Source organism: Protomyctophum bolini (genome assembly GCF_963924005.1).
Source record: "Protomyctophum bolini genome assembly, chromosome: 1".
Lineage (NCBI taxonomy): Eukaryota > Metazoa > Chordata > Actinopteri > Myctophiformes > Myctophidae > Protomyctophum > Protomyctophum bolini.
The window spans coordinates 21,194,511-21,222,079 of NC_137862.1; the positions used below are offsets into that span (position 1 = coordinate 21,194,511).

The 27,569-nt window shown below is 40.7% G+C and overlaps 1 protein-coding gene across 1 annotated transcript in view; it reads right to left on the bottom strand.

Moving 5' to 3' along the window:
* Nucleotides 1–1,961: 1,961 nt before the first annotated feature.
* The window catches only part of pepd (peptidase D), a 27,047-nt gene continuing 1,439 nt past the window's right edge, over nucleotides 1,962–27,569 (bottom strand). Inside the window, exons 2-15 of the mRNA XM_080790544.1 lie at nucleotides 25,282–25,465; nucleotides 23,762–23,889; nucleotides 21,923–21,986; nucleotides 17,622–17,669; nucleotides 17,022–17,083; nucleotides 16,393–16,437; nucleotides 13,566–13,641; nucleotides 13,043–13,089; nucleotides 10,571–10,639; nucleotides 8,635–8,712; nucleotides 6,900–7,048; nucleotides 4,354–4,538; nucleotides 3,526–3,717; nucleotides 1,962–2,690 (exon numbers count right to left, since the gene is read on the bottom strand). Coding sequence (XP_080646670.1) covers nucleotides 2,544–2,690; nucleotides 3,526–3,717; nucleotides 4,354–4,538; nucleotides 6,900–7,048; nucleotides 8,635–8,712; nucleotides 10,571–10,639; nucleotides 13,043–13,089; nucleotides 13,566–13,641; nucleotides 16,393–16,437; nucleotides 17,022–17,083; nucleotides 17,622–17,669; nucleotides 21,923–21,986; nucleotides 23,762–23,889; nucleotides 25,282–25,465 — 1,474 coding nt within the window. The 3' untranslated portion in view covers nucleotides 1,962–2,543. The remainder of the gene's footprint in view (nucleotides 2,691–3,525; nucleotides 3,718–4,353; nucleotides 4,539–6,899; nucleotides 7,049–8,634; nucleotides 8,713–10,570; nucleotides 10,640–13,042; nucleotides 13,090–13,565; nucleotides 13,642–16,392; nucleotides 16,438–17,021; nucleotides 17,084–17,621; nucleotides 17,670–21,922; nucleotides 21,987–23,761; nucleotides 23,890–25,281; nucleotides 25,466–27,569) is intronic.

The window sequence follows — 27,569 nt, forward strand, 5'->3', positions numbered from 1 at the left end:
ATTCATGTTAACTTTACATTTAACTACTTACACCCTATACATTGTAAACTTGACCTTTTATTCTGTAGTCTTTTCGGCTATTTTTTCTACCGAAAATAGCCGACCTACAAGCTCACAACGGCTTGTGTGAGCTTGTAGATAGAGTAGGAATGCTGGGTTCAATGTGGTTAATGTAACTCTGCAATACTCTGACGACCTCCTAGGGGTATATATCTCCATCTAGAGGTCAGAAATAGCCATTACAACACATCAGCATTATGGTTTAGATATCCTTTTTCTAGTCTCTCGAGAAAGACTAGACTGACTTTTGCATGGGCAAATTGTTTTGCCCATGCACGAAACCAAGTCACCCAATTCCTAAGGAAGGCTAAAGCTAAATTTATATCTTTATCATAGAAAGTGCTAAAGGAAATGGTAAAAAAAAAAGTCTTGGAGTGCATTAACAAACTGACCGGGAAATATTACAAACAAAACAGCAATAGCTTAGAACAATAGCTTAGACAACACCCTGGTGAAAGATCCCCAAACCCTTGCTAGTAACGTAATTATGTTTTTTCTAAACTAGCGAAATAACAAATGTTTAAACCCTCCAAGTTTGTACCCCGCCCTATCCAAAAAGACCTCCCCATCTTTAACCTAGAGGAAATTACGGAAACCGAGGTGGTAATATCATCAGATCACTGAAAGCATCCAAAGCCAAGGATGCCTATGGGCTCGATACAAACATTTTAATTTCTCTCCAGAAGCTATAGAACTGTACTGTAAGTGTCAACAGTGTAAAATCTCCCTACCACACCTGTTCGATCGGTGTCCCTCAGGACTCAATACTAGGTCCAATTTTGTTCTCTGTACATAAATGACCTACCTGAAGTATGTAATAAACTACATGTCCAGATGTATGCAGATGATGCCATTGTACTTGCCCATGGTAAAAGCTATGCAGATGTGTCAATAATTTTAACCTCAGCCCTGACAAGCACTCAAGACTGGCTTATAGATTCATGTCTGCTCTTGAATGCCAAAAAGACAGCCTTCTCCAAAAGACCAGTTGTGTTGAGTCCTCAAATGTGTTTCTGGGTGGAGAGGAACTTGACCTTGTCCCAGAGTTCAAGTACGTCGGAGCTATGCAGGTGTCAATAATTTTAACCTCAGCCCTGACAAGCATTCAAGACTGGCTTATAGATTCATGTCTGCTCTTGAATGCCAAAAAGACGGCCTTCTCCAAAAGACCAGTTGTGTTAAGTCCTCAAATGTGTTTCTGGGTGGAGAGGAACTTCACCTTGTCCCAGAGTTCAAGTACCTCGGAGTCATATTAGACTCAACCCTAACCTTTAAAAAACATGTGAAGAAAGTCACTAATAACCCCCCCCCCCCCCCCCCCCCCAAGTGAATTCATTAAACGAAAGCCTGATAGGGGAATCAGTACCAGAGCAACCACTCGAGGAGACTGAAGTGCCGCACCGGGAAACAACATTCGGCCAAAATGTACTCTCAGTAGTCAGTACAGGGTTGTGTAGCATGGAATGGCCTTCCTCTGCGTATAAGGGATTGTGCTACATTTCCATCTTTTAAATACAATCTGAAAAAATGGTTGCTTGAAAACCAAAGCTGCAACCATTAGATTATTTTAGGTGTATTTCTTTTTTTATGCTGTGTTCCCTATGTAATGTTATGTAAATGTTTTCCATTGTTTGCCTGTCTGTTTTCCATTTTGTGTTTCTTGTGAGGACTGCGGATGAAAATTAGCAACTGTGCTCTGTGCTGCAGTATATCCGGTGTATTTACTTCCATGTGACGTCCATTAATATGCATTGTCCTGTCAAAATAAACAAATAAAGTAAAGTAAAGAGTAGACTGTTGACCCCAAATTCAAAGAAAAAGAGGGCTCAGTTTAAAAAAAAAAAAGACAATGGGTTCTCAGATTGTCCTTTTTCTAAAGCTGAAAAATACATGATACAAGCAATTGAAAATGGGAGTTTATTAAGTCACAGGTGATTTGGAGAATTGCTTGTTATTAGTAATAAACGCATTTGATTAAAACAGGTAATTCGCCAGGAAGCACAGAAATTCTAGCAGCAAGACTTAATCTTTTTAGACAGCACAAAAGTGCTCTTTAGTCTTTATAGTACAAATGAAAGAGCAACATTTCTTGCATTTCTATGGACATGTTCTGCTTCTGTTGAGTGTGATTCATTAATCGTAATTGTGGAAGTACACAGATGAGAATGTGAACAACTTTCCTTTGCTATATGCTACATGTCTTACTAGGAATTAGTCGTTCCTGGATCACAGTATATTGGCAATCCCCTCTTATATTTGCAGCTGGGTGTTGTTGCTCATTTGTATGTTGCTAAAGCTCATTTGTAGCCAAATTAAGTCCAAAGTCATTGTTTATAGCTATGTTTCTGTTGTGTCTGATATGAATAATAATACAAAATACAGACAGTATATAAACAAATAAATTGATCGTAAGAAAGAAAAAATAATCCCTCTGCATAAAATGGGAAAGGTGTTGTTGGCGACCTCTGGCGAAACAATGTCATTCATAAGCTCTGGCTGCAGACCACAGGACTGAAGGCTTTCACTGCTGGGTCAGTCATGAACTCCTCAATCTCCTCCACCGTGCGAGGCACGCAGGTCAACAGCTCCACACCGCTCGCAGTGACCGCAATGTCGTCCTCGATGCGCACCTACACAATTAGTATTACTTATAGGACGTCAGCATTTGAAGACAATGTTTTTATGAACGCCATTTTTAATGCATTCTGCCAATTTAATCATAATCCCAAAGCCGAAAACGAATAGATCTACAAGCCCACAATGCGTCGCAGCGCAATGCGCTGTGGGATTATAGATCAGCTATTTGCCGGTCCATGGAGTATAAGTATAAATCATGTTTAACTCTTAAACCTAACCCCTAAACCTAACCTCTAGTCTAAATGTCAAATACTATACCCAATCTGAGGGTGAGGACCAGGAAAGGGGTCCTTACAATGTCTACCGTATTTCTCAAATTGTACTATACTTTGGGGGACATTTGGTACAAGTATAGTAATACAAACACACAAACAGATACACACGTTCAAACAATCAACACATTCAGTAAAGAGGCGGTGAGACAGAAGAAAGACGGATCAGTTGGAGACCGATGGTCCGTACGACATCTACACCAGAGATTGTGCTCCATTAATTTCCTTTTAAAATCAATTAAATTGCAACACCAAAACAATGAATGTGCTTAATGTTAGAGCATCATGCACAAGTATCTCTTAATGTGGTGGCTACGAACTCACACTAATCCCATTAAAAAATATATATATATCAAGAAAGGCCCACACAATAACACACCTTCACACCTAACAAAACAGGCAAAGCGAGATGTGTGCCTCCATACACAGTACAGAATAGCATATGTGAGCTGGGGGTGGGTGACTCACTTTCCTCTTCATTAAACTGAATCCTACTCCTCAAACACAATGAAACAAACTGCTGCCGGCCTGTGAGGACGAGGACAGACTGACTCACCCCTCCGAAGCCGCGGAAGCGAGCCAGCACTTGGTTGTCGATGAAGCAGCTCTGTGCGGAGTTGGCCAGGGCCTGGTCCAGCAGGTGGTTGATGAAGTAAATGCCGGGCTCCACGGTCAGGACCATGCGCTCGCGAACGAGCCGACCCATCCTCAAACTCTTCAGGCCTGGCTCGTCGGTACGCTCCACGCCCTGAGCACAGAATAATGGTACACTTCAGTGAATCTGTTATTACAGCAAATGTCAAATTACAATCAGTTGCTTTCGTTGACAAACTATGATGAAAAATGTTCGTCCACTACTGTACGTTCGTTTACACACTGACGAAAACAAAATAGAAACTAAGCTACAATGACTAAAACTAAGACTAAATATCTTGACAATTTCGCCAACAAATAAAAACTAGACTAAAATGTTAGGGAGGGGCTCGCCAAAATACATATTTGTTGACAAAATCAACTATACTTCTGGTTCCATCGTTCCAGACCCGATTCATTTTTCCAATAGACATTTCCAAAAATGTCAAGTCAAAAAATGTCAAGAATCAAGCCATCCAGGCCCCTGGTGAATCATGACCATAAATGTTTATTCTGTGAAAAAAATGTAATAATTGAAAACCTCAAAACAAAGGGTATTTAATAAATATAGTACCAGTATATCATAATTAAATATAAAAAAAGATTATTTTTACAGAATCAGTTGATTTATGGTCATGAATCACCAGGATCCTGGATGGCTTGATTCTAGGCTTAAAATAACTGACACAAAATGTTTGTGGTGTCTGGAGGAACGATGGCACACAGATGGGATAGAGAGGGCGGCACCGACCTCTGGGTAGCCCCCCACGTCATGGACGTCGATGCCCAGCAGGTGTCCCAGGCCATGGGGCATGAACACGGAGCCCATGTGGACTTTCATCATGTCCGCCACACTTCCCTTCAAGATGCCGATCTTAACCAGCTCCTCCAGGTGCACCTGGTCAGCCAGCCGATGCATCTCTGTCCACTTCACACCTGCATGGGGAGTTATGTTTATACATCCTGTAGTAAACAAACTTACTTCCTTATACTGTACGTACTGTACTTGCTAACATACAGTATGCCTCCACATTCAAACTATTTTTTTCCCGTACATTAATGCCCTACTGGAAGTGGATCATACTACAGCGTCACACTAAAGCATCTAAATTAACCCATTCTGACCTGAGATCAGATTCATACGAGGTTTCCACTGGACACACACTGGTCTGATTAACCCATTCTGACCTGAGATCAGATTCTAAAAATGTCAGTCGTTCTTCGAATTTTTCAAAAATAGCAGACCTACAAGCTCGTATCGCGCCACTCGGTGGCGCGATATGAGCTTGTAGATCTGCTATTTTTCAATAGCTAAAGCATAACATGATGCCAACACCAAAATGGGTGCCCGGTCAGAATGGGTTAACAGATCCACAAGCTTAAAATGTGGCGCAAAGAGACGGTTGAGCTTGTAGATCTGCTGCATTTGCAATTGTTTAATTTGAATCCTGAAAAGTAACAGTTTCTTTTTTTTATAATAATAATTATTGTCCACCTGGCAGAGACAATGTACAGTACTCAACTATAGAATAGTTTAATAAGGGGTTTCCACCTGGCAGAGACAATGTACAGTACTCAACTATAGACTAGTTTAGCGCTTTCTTGCTTGTTTCCTTATTTATTGGCTTGCTGGTGAGGTACTAATTTGTGCTGCGTTTTCATAGGGAACCTGCTGTGCTGTTACCAAGCATGTTCCTGGCGCCAATAATAGCTTAGTGTTTGTTTCTAGCACTTAGAGACTAAAACTTGAACAAAATAAAAAGTGCTACTAAAATCAGGTGTTTGATACTTTCACAGCAAGGTCTGCTTTAGCAGAGTTGGTTATTTTTGTACTGTGCCATGCAACCAGTAGATCCATTATATGATGTCGTGTTGTAGTTTTTGATCGTGATGAAAGGAAATATTGCCCACAATTGTGAAATAAGAAGTGATCTATAAAATACCTGCTGATTAGTTCAATATATTGTTTTATTTTACCTTCATGTTAACCAGATGTTGTTTTCATCTTTTCAATCTTGTGCTGTATGTGTGGCCATGCATGTCTTTCCACTAATCTCGTGGCTAGGCAGATCACATTTCTTGCACACATTGACAGCAGGCCAGGGGCCTCAATTCTCAAATGTTTTATAACAGCTGCCATATTTGTGAATAATCGTCCCTTCAGGATATGGAATAAGCTGTTGGCAGAGATTTATATTTTTCATGGGCACAACCCACATACTGAACTGCGCTGCTCACCCCACAAATGCATGTTCCTTACAAATAAAGGTAAATATGTACAGTAGCAGTAGTGAATCAGTGGCCTGATGACCAAAAGCCCTTTAGTCTAGTGGTTAAGATGTTGGCTTTCCACGCGGGAGACCGGGGCTCGAATACAAATAACCAGGTTTTCCGACGGTATAAAAGTTATTGCCAAGCATTGTTACAATAGAAATCGAGGATCGACTACCAAACACAAAATTGCAAACTTTCATATAGGTTTCTAGTTTTCGTTTATGCTCAAAGCAGACAACAGACATCTCAATTATTAAAGATGTGATTAGATCAAACTGTGTTGCTAAAATACGCAGTTACAGTAACTGTAGGTATTGTCTCTGAACAAAAAGCTGTATAAATCACCTTGTAATCCCAATACAAGTTTTGCAAGTGTAGTTTAAAGTATCTATGTATACAATAGTTCTAGTATTTGTCTTAACTTTTCAAGATTAAAATTCAAATATAGCAAAGATAGCAGATCTACAAGCTCAAAACACGTCACTTTGAACCGCGTTTTGAGCTTGCAGATCAGCTGCTTTTGATACTTTTGTTGACACTGTAGTAGATTGTAGCACGCCTAGCACGGGTCCATAAAATTGGACCTGGTCCGATACGGGACGGTGATATCTGAACCGAAGCGAATGGATCCGAGAAATATTCTAATTTGCAGTGACCGCCTAGACACGGCCCAGAGAAGGATTGGATCCGGTCTGAAACGGAGTCGAGAAGGATTGGGTGGTTTGGACCCGGTCCGAACGAAACGGCGCTGATCCAATCCTAAATTGATTTGAACCCATATTGTGCACTCTACTATATTATGCTTATTTTCACCATGACATGAGACTGCTCGTCTATGAGCATCACCCAAGACTCTCCGAGGCAGAGGCAGCGGAACGGAGGGTTGCATTATATTAGTGCATTTAGCGCACCGACATTCTTACCAGAGCAGTCGACAATCGCAACAAAACTGTGTGATGTGTGATAAGAGGTTTCTGCCCGACAACAGCGATATATAGTTACTATAGTGAGGTGATAGTGTACCCGGTTTGATGGCAGCCATGACAGCGCGGGAAGACTTGAGCACTGCCTCATAGATGGCCCTCTGGTCTGCTGTGAACCTCCCGTTGGCTGGGAAGGAGCAGGTGATGTCAGAGGAGTAGCAGTAGTACTCGCCACCCATGTCAAACAGACTGCAGGGACAAAGCATCAAATGAACATTGTGACGTGCTGGGCACTAACACGCCTAGAGTTAGTCACAACAATAATAATAAAACATTCATCAGAACATTGTGACGTGCTGGGCACTAACACACCTAGGGCTGTATTTTGCGTGTCTTAAGTACCAGGTCTTATTCCCTAACTTGAGTAAACTAAAGACCTGGAGGCGTGATCAATGCCATTTGGCTATTCTGGCCAAAGAGCATTGATCACGCCTCCAAATATTATAACAACGAACAACGAAAACTGAAGGAGCAGCGGCGCTATCGGCTAGTAGTCCCAACTCAAGTGTCTGCAGCCTGTCACGAGCCCCGTAATGAACTGATACGTTGTTCCGTATTTTAATGTCTGCTCAAAATTAATTTGCATGTGACGAGCGGCACTGACATTATTCCAATGGGTCTGACACTTCGCGATCGACTGGAAACGTTCCCGCGAGCTACTGGTAGCTCACGAACCCCTGGTTGGTTACCCCTGCCCTATAGTCTACTTTGTTATATGACGAATAGCACAAATCGTTGATTTAAAAGCTCACAAGACATTCTGATCCAACATGTTGTGAGCTTGTAGATCTGCTGTGTTTGGAACTATTTTCGCCTGGCCCTATAGTACCGGTATAATTTATGACATTACCAAAATAGGGACGCCAGGTTCAAATTGGTAAAATAAAGGCCATTGTGGACACCATTACCTTGCCTGAAGCTACAGTATGTGTCCAATAATTTGTAATAGCCATTTTTAGATACTGTAATCAGTCATTTTTGCAACACTAGCCCTTACCCCAGGGTTCCCCAATAAATTATCCTCAAGGGCCATATTTTGACTAAGGTACCAGGCTGGGGGCCCGAGTCCGCACACGCGAGGTCGAGGTCTTGCCTTCATTTTCAGGGCAAGACCCCATTTGAAAAGGATGCCCAGTTTGACATGCATAGGCTACTGACCCCCATTTAATGCAATCCCCCCCCCCCCCCGGATCATACAGACTTTTGAAACAGAGACCAGGCTTTCCTCCGAGGTGGTGGAAAGCCTGGTGAGGCGAGGTTACGTGCTGGATAGTCTGCCGCGACTCCCACAAGGTTTTCTTTTTGCAGATAAGTAAGCATGGGATTGGACCGAGGCTACGAGGTTACTCCGTGGTAGTAGATAGATATTTCCACTATTGGATGACGTTAATAAATGACGTTAATAAATAGTTATTTGTCATATCTGCCCTGTGAAACTGTAAGAACCCAAAAAGCCAAACAGAAATGTAAATTGTATTGATATGCTCCAGTGTTCAACAACAGAAACAATTTAATTGTTAATCGCAATTTTTTGAGCGAACAATGAATCATCAAGTAAAATGTTATAATCGTGACAACCCTAGGATTCAGTAGGCTGCCCTGAATTACTGATTAAAATAAGTTAAAGGTCACAATCGAGGCCAAAATATGTAACAGATGGGTTTAAGATTCAACTGAAACTCCTACTGTTGAGGTGCAAGCTCTTTTTTAAACTTGCTTCAATAAAATGTTACATTTCTGATCATAAATAGGAGACAGTAAACACAATTACTTACCACATGTCTCCATCCTCAATACTCTTGTCATTGGGAGCCCCAGCATGGCCGTAGTGAAGAACAGAGGAGTTGTTACCCCTGTTGAACGACGAGAGAATCATCAGGTCATTTGAAAAACAGTTGAATTATGTATATTTACAATCTGCTTTTCATTTTAAACAAAAATGCTTTGGGATCTTTTCTGGTTCTTTGATCTCGACAAAAAAAAGTATACACAGTCATGTTCATATTTAGCAAAGTACTTAATTTAAACAGGAAAATACATTTCCATTCACTGGCCAGTGGCCACTAATCCCCAGGACGCATTTTATTATGTTAAGTTTTTAAACAGTCTAGATACTGTACAAAAGGCCAGGGCAGTGAAATTAGCAGCAATACCTAGAAAGGTCTTAATCCACCCACGTTTCGAGCTTGCAGATCTGCTATTTGGAAGATTGACAACGTTGTGAGACGAAGTATGAATCATTAGTTGATCACCTACTATTGCAGAACAGATCGTCGCTGTTGGGCGGAAACCTCCTATCTCCATATACTAATGTTTTATTTACTTGATCTTACTACTAAAGTAAGAGTAACAGCACACCCAGCGTCAATTTCCAAGCTTCCTGGTGATACAGTTAGGCTGTAACATTTCAAAATAAAGAAAAATACCTTCTGAGATTCAGGATTGCTATATTGGCTTGAAGCATGCCCCAGGGAAGTCAGTCAGGGCCTCAGATAGGCAATTCACACTGAGACGGACTGAATCCGTTTCATTGGAACCGTTTCCGAATACGGTTGCCTGGTCCCCGATGGCCATGATTCACATTGCCCGAGATTCAACAGCGCACCCGGGTACACTTGCATAACACACTTTAATCCTCCAGATGACGGTATGCTTGATGGCTGGCGCACACGGACACCGACAATCAACTGTGCGACATTGTCTCAAATAAATTCAGACACACTGCATTGCATTGCCTCTTTGGCTCTTTGCCGTTATACTACTATACTGTCAGCCTGCCTGCTATTCACTGTGTCAGTCAGTTCTGTGCTCCAGTGTCGTGTTTGATATTAGTTTGCTATGGATTCTACTTTAGCATTATTATTATTTTGTTTTACTTTGGAAACTATGCCAAGCAAAGCCCAAGAGCCACGTGTAGTCCGCAGAATAAGATCAGCACGTACTGCGGTGCTGCACGTATACGCAGATTCAACAGGAGACGGGCGGCGTTGAGAAATCAGCTGGTGTTACGCGTTGTGCAGCGGCTGTGTGTTTTTTTTTGTTGACGCTTGGCTCGTCGACTAGAGATTATGTCCACTTCCTGCTTTAGGTATGCATGCATTCACATTGGAACGATCCGTATCTGAATACACTTCAACGGTCCAGAGACCCGCCCCCCATGCGGTCCCGGGGACGGTTGGGCGATCCGCTCCCGGGAACGGTATGCATCATTCACACTACCACAACATCTGCCAAGTGGTCACGAGTGCGGACCCGGGACCATAGTGTGAATTGCCCTAGACATGCACAAATTAGAATGACAACTAAAACACTTAATCCCTTATACGTAGTTATACCATCCCTGATGAAAACGGAGACATTTTGTATTTTAAAACAAAAAGGCCAGACGCCAGAGGGACCAACACTCTACCAACACTCCCAACTGTAGCGGGAGTCTCCCATTTCTTTTTACTTTTAAGTGTATCCCCTCCCGTTAATCGCCCGCTTTCATGTGCAATATTTTAGCTGGATTTTAACCACTTTAACCAATAGCAGATATCCCTATTTAAAAATATCAGACTCATTTTCAGTGCCAAACTCCCTGGCCCCTCTCTCTCTCTTTATCCATCCATTTCATTTCATTCATCATCCATCCGATCATCTATCCAAACCATCTAATCATCCATCCAATTATCCAGCCATCCATCCATGCTTCCCTCCAGAAGGCCTTACGTTCCACAGATGCAGGTGTAGGAGGTGTGACGCATTCCCCCTTTGGTGTAGCAGTAGTGCTGGAACAGGCTGAAAATAGAATAGAGAAGAAAAAAAACATCCCCCCCAACCTTCAAAGACATATCCAAGCAACACAGAAAGAAATCAAATGAATGATACCGCTGAGATCACATGAAACACTAATTAGCAGAACGCTTCACCCTTCCCTACTCCTGACCTCACGCATTGGAGAAACCCATTTAGTGTTCCCCTCGCTAATCATCACAGTCATGCACGTCAAGACACCCTCGGTGCTGCATCTCTGTCGTGACGGAACAATGCAAACAACAGAACGATGCACAGATTGATATGCGGTATGCTCCTTGCTTTGGCCCACACACCCAAGGCAACTGAACATGAATGACAGACTTTCGTAATGGAGGATTCATGAAAAAACTGAAAACCAAATAGGAGATATTTAAATAATGACTTAAGCAGTCTAGTTACTGCTTGTAGAAACAGATAGGAAGTAAGGTAGTGATTGTGTGATGCAAGGCTATACATAGGGTAGTGTGCACATACAAGACACTCGTTAATGCAGAATAGAAAAAAACAAAGCTCACGTCAAATATGGAGAAACAGCATGCAAATAGTTTAGCTTGGATAGTAGTATATGATTTGAAAGAAGCTGCTGTTGCATAACTCATTTTTAAAAGGTGCATAATAATAACTACCCTACAGCTGTCTTGACCCAGTACTATATACAATACAGTGTTCAGTGGTGTGACTTGTTTCACTGGGCCACGCCACCACCTCCATAGCAATTTTGCAACAACTCTGAAGTGAACCCTGAGATTTTCAACTTGTTGCCGTGCTGCGGAGCCCTGTGGCGTGTATAACCGCTTATTCAAACTGATTATTCACTGTGAAAGCCTCTCCAACAGTGCTTATATTTTACGCCTCTCCAACATTGCTTGTATGATATCAATTGACAAGTTTAATCCACTTAGGCCATTTTCCTCCAAACAATTCCTTATTGAGTGGAACGTCGTGACTCCATTAGACCTGTGGGGTTCTACAAGTAAAGCCTCAGGCACTGAATGGATGTCACTGCATAATATTATCCATCTCTCACATTTCAAGTAGCTTTGAGTTATTTATCTGCTCTCCAACATTCTAATGCCCTATGTCACGATTACACATTTAAGTTGACGATTCACACAAATAATTGTGATTGACGATTTAATTGCGTTTTTGGCAGTGGAACATTTATGAATATAAATTACATTTCTGTCGTAATGAAAAAGGAGCACACGGCAGATATGACTAAAAAAAGACATTGCATGGATGCACCTGGGACGTATCCTCAGTGTGGTTTCCTGAGGTCAACAGGGTTTCGGGTCTACTAACACACCCCTCACTCAAGCGACCCAGCCGGGGTTGATCAAATCCTGACATCCCAATAGCTACCCTAGATCAGTCCATCAGGGAATGAGCAAGGCCACACAATCCGTTGCTCCGGAACTACTCTGCCGGGACTGGGAGAACCAAATTCTGGTGTGTGGAAGGACTAGGCTCTGTGGGTTGACTCCTGTCCGGGACCCTCTTACGTTGCACCAGACTCCCAGCACCAGGCAGGAGTGGTGGCTTATAATGGCCCTCCTAAAGGCCTCACCGAGGTTTGTTGGGCTTCCTCCTCACGGAGGACACAGGCTGGGGCGCTAACCCATTGATCAATACATATACATACATACATATACCTATAGAATAGATGACTATTTCTATGCATGTTATGTATTACCATGTGTTGTTCTTGCTTACTGTAAACCACTCTAGATTAAGAGCATCTGATAAATGCCTACATTGTAATTTAACTACTAGTTCACTTCACAAACATTACTTTATTTAAGGTTTTGAAGTGCTATGCTTATTTAATATTTGAGACATATTAATACTGATGCTAGATAAACCCAGTCTTGTTTCCATTCCATGCCAGCTTGGAAAATCAACAATGGTGGACATTGTAAACAAAGTGGAAATGCAAATTTGGAACTGAAGACTGAAGAGAGGGAGGAATTATACTAAGTAGGGTGACATTGATGACATCACAAATACGACCAAATCAGTTGTTCCTGAGAGCAATTTCCATAAAAGCCCCTATATGATGAGAAATCCTGATTATTCAAAATTGCACATTTGTGGGGATAGAAAATACACAGGGGAGCTCAAAAAACACGAACATTTTTGAAAAAGTTGAATTTTATGTTATAGGTCCTTTTATTTAAACCTAAGCTCAAAACCCTGTCCACCAGGAATGGACTCCCCTCATCTGAAATAGTATGGCGACGGATATATCCAATGGAAACATGGAGACTGATAATATCCAATGAAGGAATGAAAAATGTATCTATTTTTAAATGTATTAACCCTTAACTCTTGAAGATGTCTCCAGCTGATTTGTATGGATCTTCCATAACGCACTGGGCTACTCACCTCTCCATCTCATACTCTTTCATTCCAGGTTTCACGTGTTTCATCAGCTACAGAGAAACAAAGGGGCTTCATTATTGGTGGACATGAGACACTATACAGACATTTGAGTTCTATTGGCAGGCACGTGCACACAGACATCAATGCCATATCCAAAAGGTAGAATTCAGGAAAATTGCCTTTTTTCTAACTCTCCTGAACTTGAACGCAGCATTTTGCGTTGAAAGAATTTGTGGAGAAATCCATGTCGTACACCACATCCTCAAAGTGTCAGTAAAATCTGCTATTTTCACCAAAAGTGCCCCTTTAGGAAATTTCACCACTGGTCTCTCTAACATTCTTTGCAGGTCCATGCTATTGTGGCTTCAGAACAAACCGTATCTTGTCTTGCATAATCATTTACACATGCGTCTATAATTATGCATCAGAGTTCTTGAAGAGTCAACCATATTTTATCATTTATATAATTAAAAAAATATTCAGGGGTGTTCCTGTAGACGGCCTCTCCTGCCCTACATGATCTTACCATTTTGTGGGCGTCACTGGAAATCCTGTTGGTGTAACGCAGGACCTCCAGTTCCATGTCTGTCTTAAGCAGACGGCTGCAGGGAGAGACGGAGACATGGGGCTGTATTTTGCGTGTCTTAAGTACCAGGTCTTATTCCCTAACTTGAGTAAACTAAAGACCTGGAGGCGTGATCAATGCTCTTTGGCCACTCAGAATAGCCAATTGGCATTGATCACGCCTCCAGGTCTTTAGTTTACTCAAGTTAGGGAATAAGACCTGGTACTTAAGACACGCAAAATACAGCCCAAGGAGTCAGAGAGCTATTTTGGATCAGAACGTCAACAGCATATTGTTCACAGTCTGGCAGAAACCTCATATTTCCATATTTTAACCGTTTAGGTTAGTTTTTACTTATCAACTACTTGATCATACTACAGTGTCACACAAAAGTGTAAAAATAGCAAAAATGTAATACAAGCTGATCTGCAAGCTGTAGATCTTCTACATTTGAATTTGAGTCCTGAAAAGCAACAGTTTGACATACTGCATGAGGTTTCCACCCGACAGCGACAATATTAGCAACACAATGTATGAAAACATTGTCATTCCTGCAGCATATTGCAACCGAAATATGTATTATGTACTGCAGGTCACATGGAAAACTGCATTATATTTTTCTCTGGTCTGAAAAAAAGGAAAGAAAGTATGAAAAACTGCGGAGGTGATTGGAATTTTAGAATCAGGAGAAGGAGGATTCCATTCACTTTGACATGTAACATGATTGACAGGCCTAAGATTCTTCTGGGCACCACAATACCTTCAGGACGCTGTCTGAAACATTCTTTCTTCTATATGAATATATGTTTTTTAAAGCAGCCTCTGAGATTAGGACATTGTTATTTAAATCTTTGGCGGCCATACTTCCTACTCCCCCCGGGTGAAAATATATAGTACAGACTAGTCCTCATTTATCCTGACATCCAAGAAGAAATATCAGTGTTGTTCAAACCAAAATTATGGCACTTCTCAAGACATAAGGAATTAAGTAGTAAATTAGCTTGGTTTTAAACATTGCACACACAAAAACCCCTACAACAAACAAACCAAAAACAGCTTGGTCATCAATACATTGTTTGTGAGGAACAGTAAATAATAATATTATCCACATCAATATTAATATCTCAGATGTAGCGCTTTTCTAGGTACTCAAGGCAGTTTACATGGGGGATACACACACACCGGGTTGGGGGGGGACATACTGTATGGGCCAATACAATACAATTATGTATGTACAGTTGTTTGCAGAGGTTTTGGCAGCCCTTGACAAGTAATGTATTTTGGTGATTTTAGTTTTTATTGGAAAAGATGTTAACAACTTGTGTGCAACCAAAAAGCAATTGCAATGCATTCCCCCTGCCATTTATCAATTTGTCATCAGTTTGACGTTTTCTTCGCCAACATTCAAATCACACTCTACATTCTGTATGCAAATGTTTTTCAGCTTGGAATTGGAATCTGAAAATAATTAATATGCAGTGGCAGCCACTTATTTACTTATTTACTAAAAAAATATGTAACCCGTGTCAAAATATTCTATTATGTAAAATCCTACATTCACATTATCCCAATAACCGGGTTAACAGCTGACATAATTACAAGCAATTAACCAATGTAAACATTGTTTACAGTGTTATAGGTTAAAAAAGCTTAATCAGACACCTATTTAAACAAGGGCTTTGACAGTCATCAGATCTCAACAATGGCACATCTGGCTCTATTAAATCCTCTACAAGTGCAAGAGGCATGAGAGGATTATCAGGACTGCCGGAGTATTTCCAAGGGGAGTGATGTCTCTGAATGCATGTCCTTCCGACATTCTGCCACAAGCTGGCACTTCAGTTAAGGAGAGGAAAGCACCACCTGATTCTCAAATTCCATGCTTGTGTCAGTGACAGGTGCTCTCCTATTTGGGGGACATTGTGTGACATTATTCTAGCCTGTGGGTTTATGCACATTACTGTGTTGGATTACCGGGGGTTTCTGATGCAGCCAGAGAGCCGTGAACAGCACAACAGTGTGCATATTGTATGTAACAAAGAGTCCCATTTGGCCACTCTCAGTAACAAATGGATACATTAAAACAGAGGATTTGACTGTGTGTGTGTGTGTGTGTGTGTGTGTGTGTGTGTGTGTGTGTGTGTGTGTGTGTGTGTGTGTGTGTCTGTGCGTGTGCATGTGCGTGTGCGTGTGCGTGCGTGTTAGGCTGCATAACAGTGACTGTTGGTTGTGAATAACACTATTCTCGTGTGTCCCAGCCATTGACCCAGGGACACACATAGCTGTCTAAAGGAGTGGTTGTACCACTCAAAAAGTCAGTAACCAGTGGCAACGCTAATGGAACCTGAAAAGAATGCCCAAAGGACAGCCGTACACAAGCAAACAATGGCGTTAAAGAAGGGAAAGGGAGAGAAGAAGAGAGGAGGGGTGGAAGCAGGCTATGGGTGCACCAAACAAGGTGTGCCTGAGCAGCATTCATCCTCATTCCAAGAAATGTCAATTTGTCTGGAGGGTGCAAAGTCTAATGCCAGTGATAGGCAAAAAGGCACGGACACCATTACAGCACAGGATAGGCTCTCTGACACAAACAGCCCACGGAAAGTCTTCATGGCTGCAGATACACACTTTACGTAGATAACCGGCGGCAAAGCCACAACCATGTTCAATGTTCAATGACTGAACTGAGCAGTTTATGTCCAAATATAAACCATCTTTAACAGACTTCAGATACTTTGATACTAGTCTAATATAGTGAGAGCCTTACTTTAGAAAAAAATGTCTGACTTACCATTCCACAATAACTGGGTGTAAAAGAGTGTTGTTTACTTGGAACCTGTTAAATCACAGATACAGAAATATATGTAAGTACAGTAAATTGACAGCCTTTGTTCTAAGTCGTTATCCTGCACCATCATGGCAGGGATCATTTCTTGAAATATTACACAGAACCAAATTAGAATTGTAATAAGTGTATCGTAGCTATGGTACTGGACAATTCGTTTGTACCTTTGTACATCTGAAAACAGAGGGGAGATATGCTTTTACAATAAAAATAAGAAAACTGTATGACATGCTGAAATTTGTTAAGAACTATAAAGTCCCTAGATGAAGGGATTATCGTTAAAAGACCAACATCTGAACCGAAGGCCTATATAAAGCTACGTATTTCCCCGCACATTAGACAAATCAAAGACTACTACTGCATACAGTAGCGCGCACACACACACACACACACACACACACACCCACCCACCCACCCACCAACTTGGCATTGAATTTATACAAGTGAGATTTGTCCTATCAAATTAGCTCATTATACTTGACAATAAGCTCCCAACAACCTTGTTGAACAATGTACGATCACTTAGTGAATATAATACGTTTAACTGATGCCATTGCCAATCTTATCTAACATACCCACTGATTCCTTCAAAGGACGCTTCGCGGCAGATACTCCCACTGTCTGTGTTCTGCCCTCGCTGGAAACAAGGAAGATACAAGTAAAAAGCTAATTCATTATTTCACTTTCAAGTAATTTGTGTTCATGTCAACATACCAATTAAAATACAAATAATTAGTTAATTTATGGCAGTACTGACATTTAGGCTCAAGCCGGATGCATGCTGTTCAGTGCAAGTGTTGTGTGACACTGAGGGGAAATTTCAGTTGATAATAAATCAATTTTGTATAATCTTTCTCTGAAGCATACATGCCTTTACTCTGCTGGTGCAGCCATTGTACATAGATCATAAAATGCATGAATTTTAATTCATTCTGACCAGAAAAAGATAAAACATATCCCCAACAGCGATAAGAAATTAATGACCAGGATAGGGACATCAATAGCAGAGGCATGGGCCCAAGCAAAGCCCCTGCAGCAAACAGGTTTAAATAGAACATGAATGTAAAAGTCTCAAGAGGCAGACATGTGAAAATAGAACATGAATGTAAAAGTCTCAAGAGGCAGACATGTGAAAATAGAACATGACATGGATGAAAAGTCTCAAGAGGACGTACCAGAGTGAGGAGCAGTGCAGGCGTCAGGTTGGACAGGACATCAACAATCTGTAGGAAACAGTGAGATGGCATCAGTGTTCATATCAGCGACTAAAACTATGATGAAAAATGTTTGTTCGACTACCTTTTTTCACTGACGAAAACAAAATAAAAACTGAATTTAAACTACCGGTAAGCTATGCTGACTATAAAAAACAGATACAGCATAACAAAGTCATTTTATGTTGTAGTAGAGGACCAGACTAAGATACCGGTATGTATGCACTTCATTTAGGAGAGAATATCTCAACTGTTCTTGGCTAATATGACCACCGGAACCTTAGGAACTATGGCTAATTCTCTATCCGGGACGAAATACCTGAAAATGACCACACCCTATTTAAAATGATGACTAGTTGAAACATGGAAAAATGATTTTCTGAGATGCAAAATGTTCAGAATACTCATGTTTGAATACTCAATAGACCATATGCACACGGCGGTCATCTTTCCACAAGTTAATGGCAGGGTGCGAACTAGCCACAATTTGCCAATGACCGCCCATACATCTAAACAGACAAAGTCCAATCTAATTGTATAAAATTATGTCAAACTCACCAACATTGCAACTGTACGAAAAGCTTTAATTATCCTCTTTCTATCTGCAAAGTGTTTGTTTCATAAAAATCCACAGTAGACATGTTATGAGCTACTTTATGTCAAGAAATTCCTTGCAATCTATTGAGCCACTTGCAATTGCGTTGCGTGCTTCAGACACCTACACTGGTATCTTCAGAGGAGATAGAGAGCATAAAGTTTCACTTTACACTGACAATTTATTATTATACATATCCAAACCTTCCACATCTATTCCTAGTATCATGTCCACCTTAGAAAGTTTTGGCAGGGTTTCGGGGTATAAAGTCAACGTTTCCAAAAGCGTTTTATTTCCTATCAATACACAAGGCAATCAAACTTTTGGCTCCCACCCATTTAATGTTATAACCAGCTTTCGATATTTAGGAATCATAGTAACCAAAGCACTTAATGACTTGTTCAAGCAAAACCATACAAAACTTTTTGAACGTACTGAACAAGACTTAACGAAATGGTCAAACCTCCCTATCTCACTTGCCGGCCGAATTAATATAATTAAAATGAATGTCCTCCCTAAATATCTGTTTCTATTCCAATGTATTCCAATTTTTGTTAACAACACTTTTTTTAAGAATCTGGATAAAATTATCTCCAAGTTCATTTGGGATAAGAAACACCCCCGAATAAGGAAGGATTTTTTGCAGAGGCCTAAATCAGATGGCGGAATGGCATTACCTAACTTCAAACTCTATTACTGGGCGTGTAATTTACGTGCGCTCTCATTTTGGCTTCAAGATCAATTGCCGACATGGGCATTTAAGGTCAATGTTGTCCCCCCAACATCGTTGTCAGCTTTAATCTTTTCCCCAGTGGCCTCAAGATATACTAAGTTGCCAAAGAATTCCATAGTCTCGCATTCTCTCAAAATTTGGCTCTCAATACGAAGGCATTTCGGTTGGCACCCGGGTTCTGTGCGCGCACCACTGGTCGCTAACCATGCTTTTTTACCGTCCCTTTCTGACTCATTGTTTAAAGTGTGGCATAGAAATGGTATTCACTCCTTCAAAGATCATTATATTGATGGGTTATTTGAATTTCCAACCTTTGAACAAATACGATGCAAATTCAATTTACCCCAATCACATTTCTTTAGATTTCTACAGATACGACATTTTTTAACACAACACACTGCTTCATTTCCAAACATACCTCCCAACTCATCAATGGAATCTATATTTCTACCTGATCCTTTGCTCAAAGGAGGTGTTTCTATTATTTATAATTCTCTCTCATGTTTAGATAATAATGCCTCATTGGAGTATTTAAAAACTGCTTGGGAAAACGACGTAGGAATATGTATCACTAACGAGCAATGGTCTACATCTCAAAAGTTTGTGCACTCTTCTTCAGTATGTGCCAGTCATGGTCTTATACAGTTTAAAATATTACACAGGTTACATTTGTCAAAGGAAAAACTCAACAGAATGTATCCAAATGTGAATCCAGCCTGCGACAGATGTGGCCAGGCGCCGGCCACTCTAGCTCATATGTTTTGGCATTGCACTAAACTAACATCATATGATTTAAATCACTGTCAGACATTGTTGGAAGACCTTTTGACCCGGATCCACTGACAGCAGTTATGGGAGTCAGGGGGCCCGGGGTCAAACTGTCTACTTTCCAATATAACATGGTAAAATATGTGACTCTACTGGCTCTCAGACTGATACTGTTGAATTGGAAACAAGCACAGGTTCCGACTCACACTTCACTTATGAGAGATGTTATGCACTACTTACAATTGGAAAAGATTAAGTTTGAATTGAGAGGGAGTGAAGATAGATTCTACCAGACATGGCAACCCTTCATTGAATATTTCAATAGGTGCACGCTAACCCCTCCTACACAATAGCACAATAGAAAATATTATTTTTTATCATTTAAAAAAGAATGTCTGTAATTCACTTAATTTACAACAACATGTTGGGAAAGTTTGAAAGCAAGAGTGTCTGTCCAGTTGTCTGTTTTGTTTGTCTGTAAACTCATTGTTTAACTGTTTTTAGTTTTTTCATGTTTATCACATTTATGTCTTTTTTATGTATTGTATGTGGAACATTTACATTGCCTGTTATTTTTTTCATTTTATTTAACTGAACTACTCATTATCATTGTCGATAATATTCTGATGCCTTATAAAAACAGTATTATTATTTTTTTAATAATAATAAAAAAAGAAATTCTTTGCAGGTGATTGTTTTCTGTATTTGAGTTTGGTAATCACTCAACGGCCCTGCGTACCACCTGTTTTGAATTTGCACATAATGCAGTAGGCAGCAGGATGCTGTCTTACTGAAAGGGAGTGCTTCCAAACTCTGACACTTAGAAAAAAATCATCTGCAAGGAATTTCTTGACATGAAGTGGCTCACAACATGTATATGTAGTTATTAATCCTTAACTAACTATTATCAAATGCTTAACAACTCATTAAATAACAGTTTATGAATGATCTATTAATTAGTTATAACGGATAGTTATTCTAAAGTGTTACCTTGGATTTTTATGAAACAAACACTTTGCAGATAGAAAGAGCATCATTCAAGCTTTTTGTACAGCTGCAAAGTTGGTGAGTTTGACATAATTTTAATACAATTAGATAGGACTTTGTCTGTTTAGATGTATGGGCGGTCGCCGGTCAATGGCAAATTGTGGCTAGTTTCCACCCTGCCATTAACTTGTGGAAAGATGACCGCCGTGTGCATATGGTCAATTGAGTATTCAAACATGAGTATTCTGAACATTTTGAGCATCTCAGAAAATATGTAGCTCCAACGGTTTAGAAGTTAGAGCCATGTTTCAACTAGCGGTCATTTTAAACAGGGTGTGGTCATTTTCAGGTGTTTCGTCCCGGATAGAGAATTAGCCATAGTTCCCAAGTTGTTTGCGGCGGTCATATTAGCCAAGAACAGTTGAGATATTCTCTCCTAAATGAAGTGCATACATATCTTAGCCAGATCCTAGACTATTGTTGATTGTGAATTGTGATCGGGTGTTGCACTCTGAAGATAGGCGATCTACAAGCTCACAAGGTATCGTAATGTCAGCATTGTAAATCAGACATTACGATGCCAAAAACATTTGACCATGAATGGACAATGAATGGATAATTTACGTCATATGTAATCGAGCAAATCAGTATCTTTGTTAAATCCCCATTGACAACGAAAAGAGAATTTACGTCATTATGTAGATGAGCAAATCGGTATCCTAAATTAAATTCCCATTGACAATGAATGGATGATGTACGATGATAAGAGCGCCCCCCACTTTACACAGGTGTGATTTTTTTCCTTACATTTTTTGGAGTTACATCATGGTAAGGTAACTACTCAACCCAACCCTCTACCAAGGTGGTCTTGCACTAAAGAAGAGGCCTGATAGATTTCCAACGCGGCTGCTGTGCATAGAACCTATTACAAGTTCCAGAAGGTCATTGGTCACTCCATTGGTCATCATACAATCCGGTGCCCCTGCTTACATTTCTGCCCGCGGCTTCAAATAAAATAATGAAAGCTTTCACCTTTAAAACAGCCTACGGAAGCACGGCACCCACTCCCTCCAACTTCACAGCTCAATAACTTATCATCAAAGTTCAGACAGTCACTGCATGAGGAAAAGGTCAGCGGGCACATGAGGATGGGCGCACACGCGCACACACTCGACTTACATCACATGTGTACTGCACTTCATCCACCGCATATTTCTGCTTGAAGTGCTCCCTAGGATGGATCCTGTCAACATAATAAAATAACTGAATGAGTGATATAAAAGACAGGGGCAGTACTACTAAACCTTTTACCAGTACTACTAAGGAAGTACTACTAAACCTTTATGAATCATAGCGTCCCTATTCGGGGGGGGGGGGGAGGCAAATATTCAATGATAATAGATTATGGGCACTAGGGTTAGGGTTAGGGTTAGGGTGACATCTTTGCCTTTTTTACTATTTGAAAAACTACGGCAAAGAAGTGTATGGATAAGGGTAAGGGGGTAAGGGTAAGGCACCAGTGAAAATAGGGCAGATCTACACGCAGATCTACAGGCTTACAAAACGTCACTTCGTGACATTTAAGCTTGTAAGGTTCCATTGTTCAATGCAAAAAAACACAATTAAATCGTTAATCACAATTATTGAGTGACAGCTTAAAATTGTAATCTTGACAGCCCTACTCACTAAAAGTGACACCTACAAGTCAAAACATGTATAGAGTTAAGACTATTATTTTCTTATCTTCTAAAGAGGCAATGCCTCCTTTAAGATGAATCCAAATATGAATTATTCATGTGTTCATGTGTCACACTAAAGATACGCCACTCAAGTATTCATAAGAATTGGATAGCTCTTTTCCTCACCGAATGCAAATTTCTATCAACATCCTGACAACTTTTTTTCCCCCACCAAGTTCACCTAAAAGTGATAATTCCCCTGCTATTTTAGCATAATCTTATATGCGCTAGGGAAGCTGTATTTAATGCCGCAGGGCAGGCATGATTTTGTTTCATTCCAAACACAACACCCCCCATATGCGTCAGTGTTATTCATGGTAAGCAGGACAGCAACAACATCTCTATTATTGATGTTCTACTGCAAGAATGTTTTTGGTGTCATTTTTGGAGAGGTGGGGTGGGCCGGGGCGGAGGTGTTGGTGGGGTGGGGTGGGGCGGGGCGGTTATGAAACATTTTCAGGCATTTACAGCAGTGGTTCTAATAGCAAATCTACAAGCTCACAATTTTTTTTTTACATATATTATCTTCTGGGGTTCCTTGGCACAAAACCTTTTCAGATGGGCTACATTGAAAATGAGGGCCTGCCCCTCAATTGTACTCCGAGTTTAAATAAAGGCGATGATGATGATGATGAGATGGGGGTCCGTCTGTGGCCAAATAAATATAAATTTGGGGGTCACTTGAAAAAGTTTGAGAAGCACTGATTTACAGTGCTGTCACTCTATTAACATTAGATTGAAATGGCCAAAATGAATGTCAAGGGAGGCATCGTATGAAAACGAATTATTTAGTCCAGTACATGTGTACTGTATAATAATGCCATATATGAAGATTTAAATTCAGAAATCAATATACCGGTATTAGATAGCAGAATATTCCCCAATTCAAAGACCATAGCAGAGCATCAAATATTATTTCTGGACCCCATACTGCTGTTCAAGAACACTTAATTAGTCATGCCTTTTAATGAACAAAAGCAAGGCAGCATAAGAGTGTTTATAATTATGTAGTGTATACTGTAGACCAAGATTGGTCTACCATCATACCATCATTATTTAATAATGATGGAATTCAATATGTCTGTCCATATATGTCCTGTTTTCCGTAAACTACCGTACTTCACACAATTAACCGTGAATTAATTACAGAACAGGTTTCTCTTTACGCTGTCGAGAGAAAAAACTGCATGAAAATAAGAATCAGTTTGAAATGTGAATAAAACCATTCTGCATATTGTTCATTAAGACTCAAAGCTCTGTAGATATCAACATGACTCACTCTCCCATCCAAGTGGCATAGCTGTCCGGCAGTTTAGGGACAAACAGGATGGATCTCCCTGTGTCCACATCAATGGCTCCAAAGCAATCTGCTTCACTCACTCCGAAAGCCCAGTGGAAGTATGACTCCTAAATGACCAAGAAGATCAGGTGTCACTTATGACAGTGGTGGACAGTAAACTTTTAAGTACATTTACTTGAGTACTAGACTTTAACCCATTAAGACCTGACTGAGTGCCGATTCTACAAATGCCTTCTAAATCAGTAGTTCTCAATCAGTAATTCAAAATGATTCAAAACTTTTCAACCACACTATAGTAATTGCCCGACTTTATCAATGCATCATCCTCAGACATCATCATCATCATCATACTGTAACTTAATTGCAACCATGCAATTTCCCCTCGTCCTTTCCCGTGCCAAACGGGAAGAGACAAGGCCGGGTCAGTTAAAAATAAAAAAACAAACAAAACGATGGTGAACAGGAGGCCGACCGGGACACACCCCACCGCGCACAGAGCCAAGAACAGACCCGCTCAGATCTTGCTTATTTAAAAAATGTTAAAGTGCTGTGTAATCTACGAAATTTGAGCTTTCATTTGGTATATAGTGCGTGTAGGCTGTCTTGAAATGGTATCAAGCGAAAAGGAAAGTTCGGAAAATCGGATTAAACCCCATTTGCTGCTCTATGGGGTGATGAAACTGAACGAGCAAATGGAATCGCACACAATGCCTGGCACAAGTCAAATAACTTCTTTGGCTAGACAATTATATAAACACAATGGACACAAGGAAGTGTCAGGCACTCACTTCGGCTGATTATAGGAAAATTACGAAGAGATGTTTAGGAGAATAAGGAGAGATAAAGCAGCGTGACTGCGGTCACTGCGGACATCTCCATTGCAGGCACACAGCGCACGCCGCTCAAATGCTCAATACCAAACTAATTTGGCATTACGGCTTACGGGTGCTTTTAAACTCCACTATGCGCCTTCCCAAAGTTTGTGAAAATAGCAATTTAGGAGAAAGTGTGTCAACACGCCCATGACCGCATAGGCGCAAATACCGGTGTCTGCATAATGAAAAGCGGGTGATGCTGGACCAAAATACCATTTAGGGACAGAGCAAGCTCTTATACTCAAATTTTCAGGCAGCGGCTGACTTGCAGCGACGCGGTTAACGGCAGGGACGAAAATATAGCCCTATGTGACTGTCTCCCTCTCTGTTCCAATTGGCACCCCCAGGCAGTGGCACCACCTGGTGGCCCCCATGGAGGCCGCAGCCCAGACTTTGAACTGACAACCCACAGTGAGACCTGATTACCAATAATATTACCAGAAACACATGAAGCCTTGCCTTCCTCAATTTATTTTTACAAAACGTCAAAGCAAACGGAAATGGAATTTGTATTCATACGATATGTTCCAATGTTCAATGCAGATTGTTATAATCGCAATGATTTATTATGACAATTAATCATCAAGTAAAATGTCATGACAGTGGTCGTTGAGCTCCTCCTACCTGTCTGAAGACAAGGTCCGTGTCGGTGCAGTACCTCTGCTTCTGCTCGCCTCCCTGCAGCAGCACCAGTGACTTGGGCTGGAGGTTCCCATTAGCCTTTAGCCCCTCCGCCAGGCGGCGGCGGTTCTCTGCAAACAGAGCTGCAGACACCCGCAGCGTGTCCTTCCCAAGCCAGAAGACAGGTCTGTGAAGAGAGGCAGATGGGTGAGGGTTTTCTCACTGTAGGTCAGTGGTTCACAACCTGTGGGCCCCAACAACATTGGGCAAATTGTCAAATAATATAAGGAAGAGGCAAAAGTTGTGAAAATAGCCAATCCACAAGCTCAAGAGTTTATAGATCTGATATTTATACAATTTACAATTTAGGCATTTAGCAGACGCTCTTAATCCAGAGCGATTTACATTAAGCAAGAACAAAAGCATGGGAATACATCACATACAAACATTTATCATGAAACATGCGTAAGCTAAGAAAGTAACAGTGGAATATCTATATAATGAAACTTATACATATAAACTATACATATATACTACTATGCTATACATATGTGCTATGGCGTGCTATGACTACATACTACATACAATGGAATTCTAGTGCTGTCTACATAACATGCTATAAGTCTGTTTCAAATGCTATTTAAGTCTACAGAAGTGCTATCTAGGGTAGAGTAAGTGCTATGGGCCATGATGGAGTCTGAAAAGGTGGGTTTTCAGACTACGGCGGAAGAATGGGAGTGAGTATCTGTGGAACTGAGTCGACCGAGACTAAATTTAATGCCTCAACTCCTACATTCCAAGTGCTTATCGTGGTGGGAGGTCCACAGTTAAAATATGGGTTTTTTTGGGGGGTTCCCAGTTCAAATATGATTATTTTTGGGGGCCCCCCAGTTCAAATAGGATTATTCTGGGGAGTCACGGCCTGAAAAGGTTGAGAAACACAGTAGCCCAGGAGGAAGTGGACTAAAAACAGGGGAAGAGCCAAGTTCCTGTTTCAGGAGGTGGTGCCCCCAGAGGGAATGAGATACATTATAATAAAACTTGATCTTTGCTCCGTGTCTCCACAGATAATAACCAAGATAAATCTCCTCCAACTTTAACAGTTCAAAGGTTAATATAACCTAATATAACCATAACTGACACTGCTCTTCACTGCTGCCACTGAACTCCATAGAAGCAACTGACATAGCAGTGTATACACTAAGACGACAACAGTACACCTGTAGTACTGCTGTTGTGCAAAACGTTTAAGGCAATACAAGCAATTCCAAAATAAATATCTGGAAGGTATTCATCAGTGTATGGCAGTCGTATAGACAATTAGACAGCATAAAATGCCCCAATAAAAAGAAAATCCCCTCAAATTAAAGGAAGCAGGGGGATACTTCATCATTTTCAGAGCTAAATTATGTTATATCATATTTGTTCATGTTAATATTGTAGCAGTGAACTATAAGCAAGCAACTCTTGAGAGACATAAAAAAGAATACATCAATCTATGGAAATGTAAATAACCCCAAAACTTTAAAGGTAACATATTTTTTGTTCTTATTTTATGTTTTCTGAGCTCAATTGCACTCAATTGAACATTTGTGGTTTTCTGAATAATTAGGCTCAAACAAGTGCTCTGATTTGCCTGTGGACTGTGATGTAACACTAAAGGCTCATTCATAGTCTGGATTTTCGGTGGTGAGGTGACCACTGAACTACAACATGACGTCACGAGCCGCAGTGAAGAGCAAACCACCTCCACCACCCCAGCCCTTCTCTGTTTTTACTCACCACCGCTCAACATTATTTCAGCTCCAGTGATCAGCTCACAACCGGAGCGGTGGTCACCTCACCATCGAAAATCCAGACTATGAATGAGCCTTTAGTGTTACATCACAGTCCACAGGCAAATCAGAGCACTTGTTTGAGCCTAATTATTCAGAAAACCACAAATGTTCATTGATGTTACTATGAATGAGCCTTTAAGGTGGTTGCACACTGGACACGTTTTTCAGAAAACACAGCTAAAAATCAGAAAACGTGTCCAGTGTGCAGGGACCTTTACAGTCCACAAATCCCAATATGACATAACAATTTGCCAGCAGATGTTCAGATGTCTGTTGAGGGATTTTGCATGTTTTCATTGCAGCTCAAAAGGCGAGTTCAGAGTTCAGGTTGTTTGGGTGTAATTGAGGTCATAAAACCTAAAAGAAACACGAAAAATAAAAATAGATGTCATGAAACCTTTAAGAAATCAATAAAAACATATGCTCTTACACTTTCTAAAATGTCTTACACAG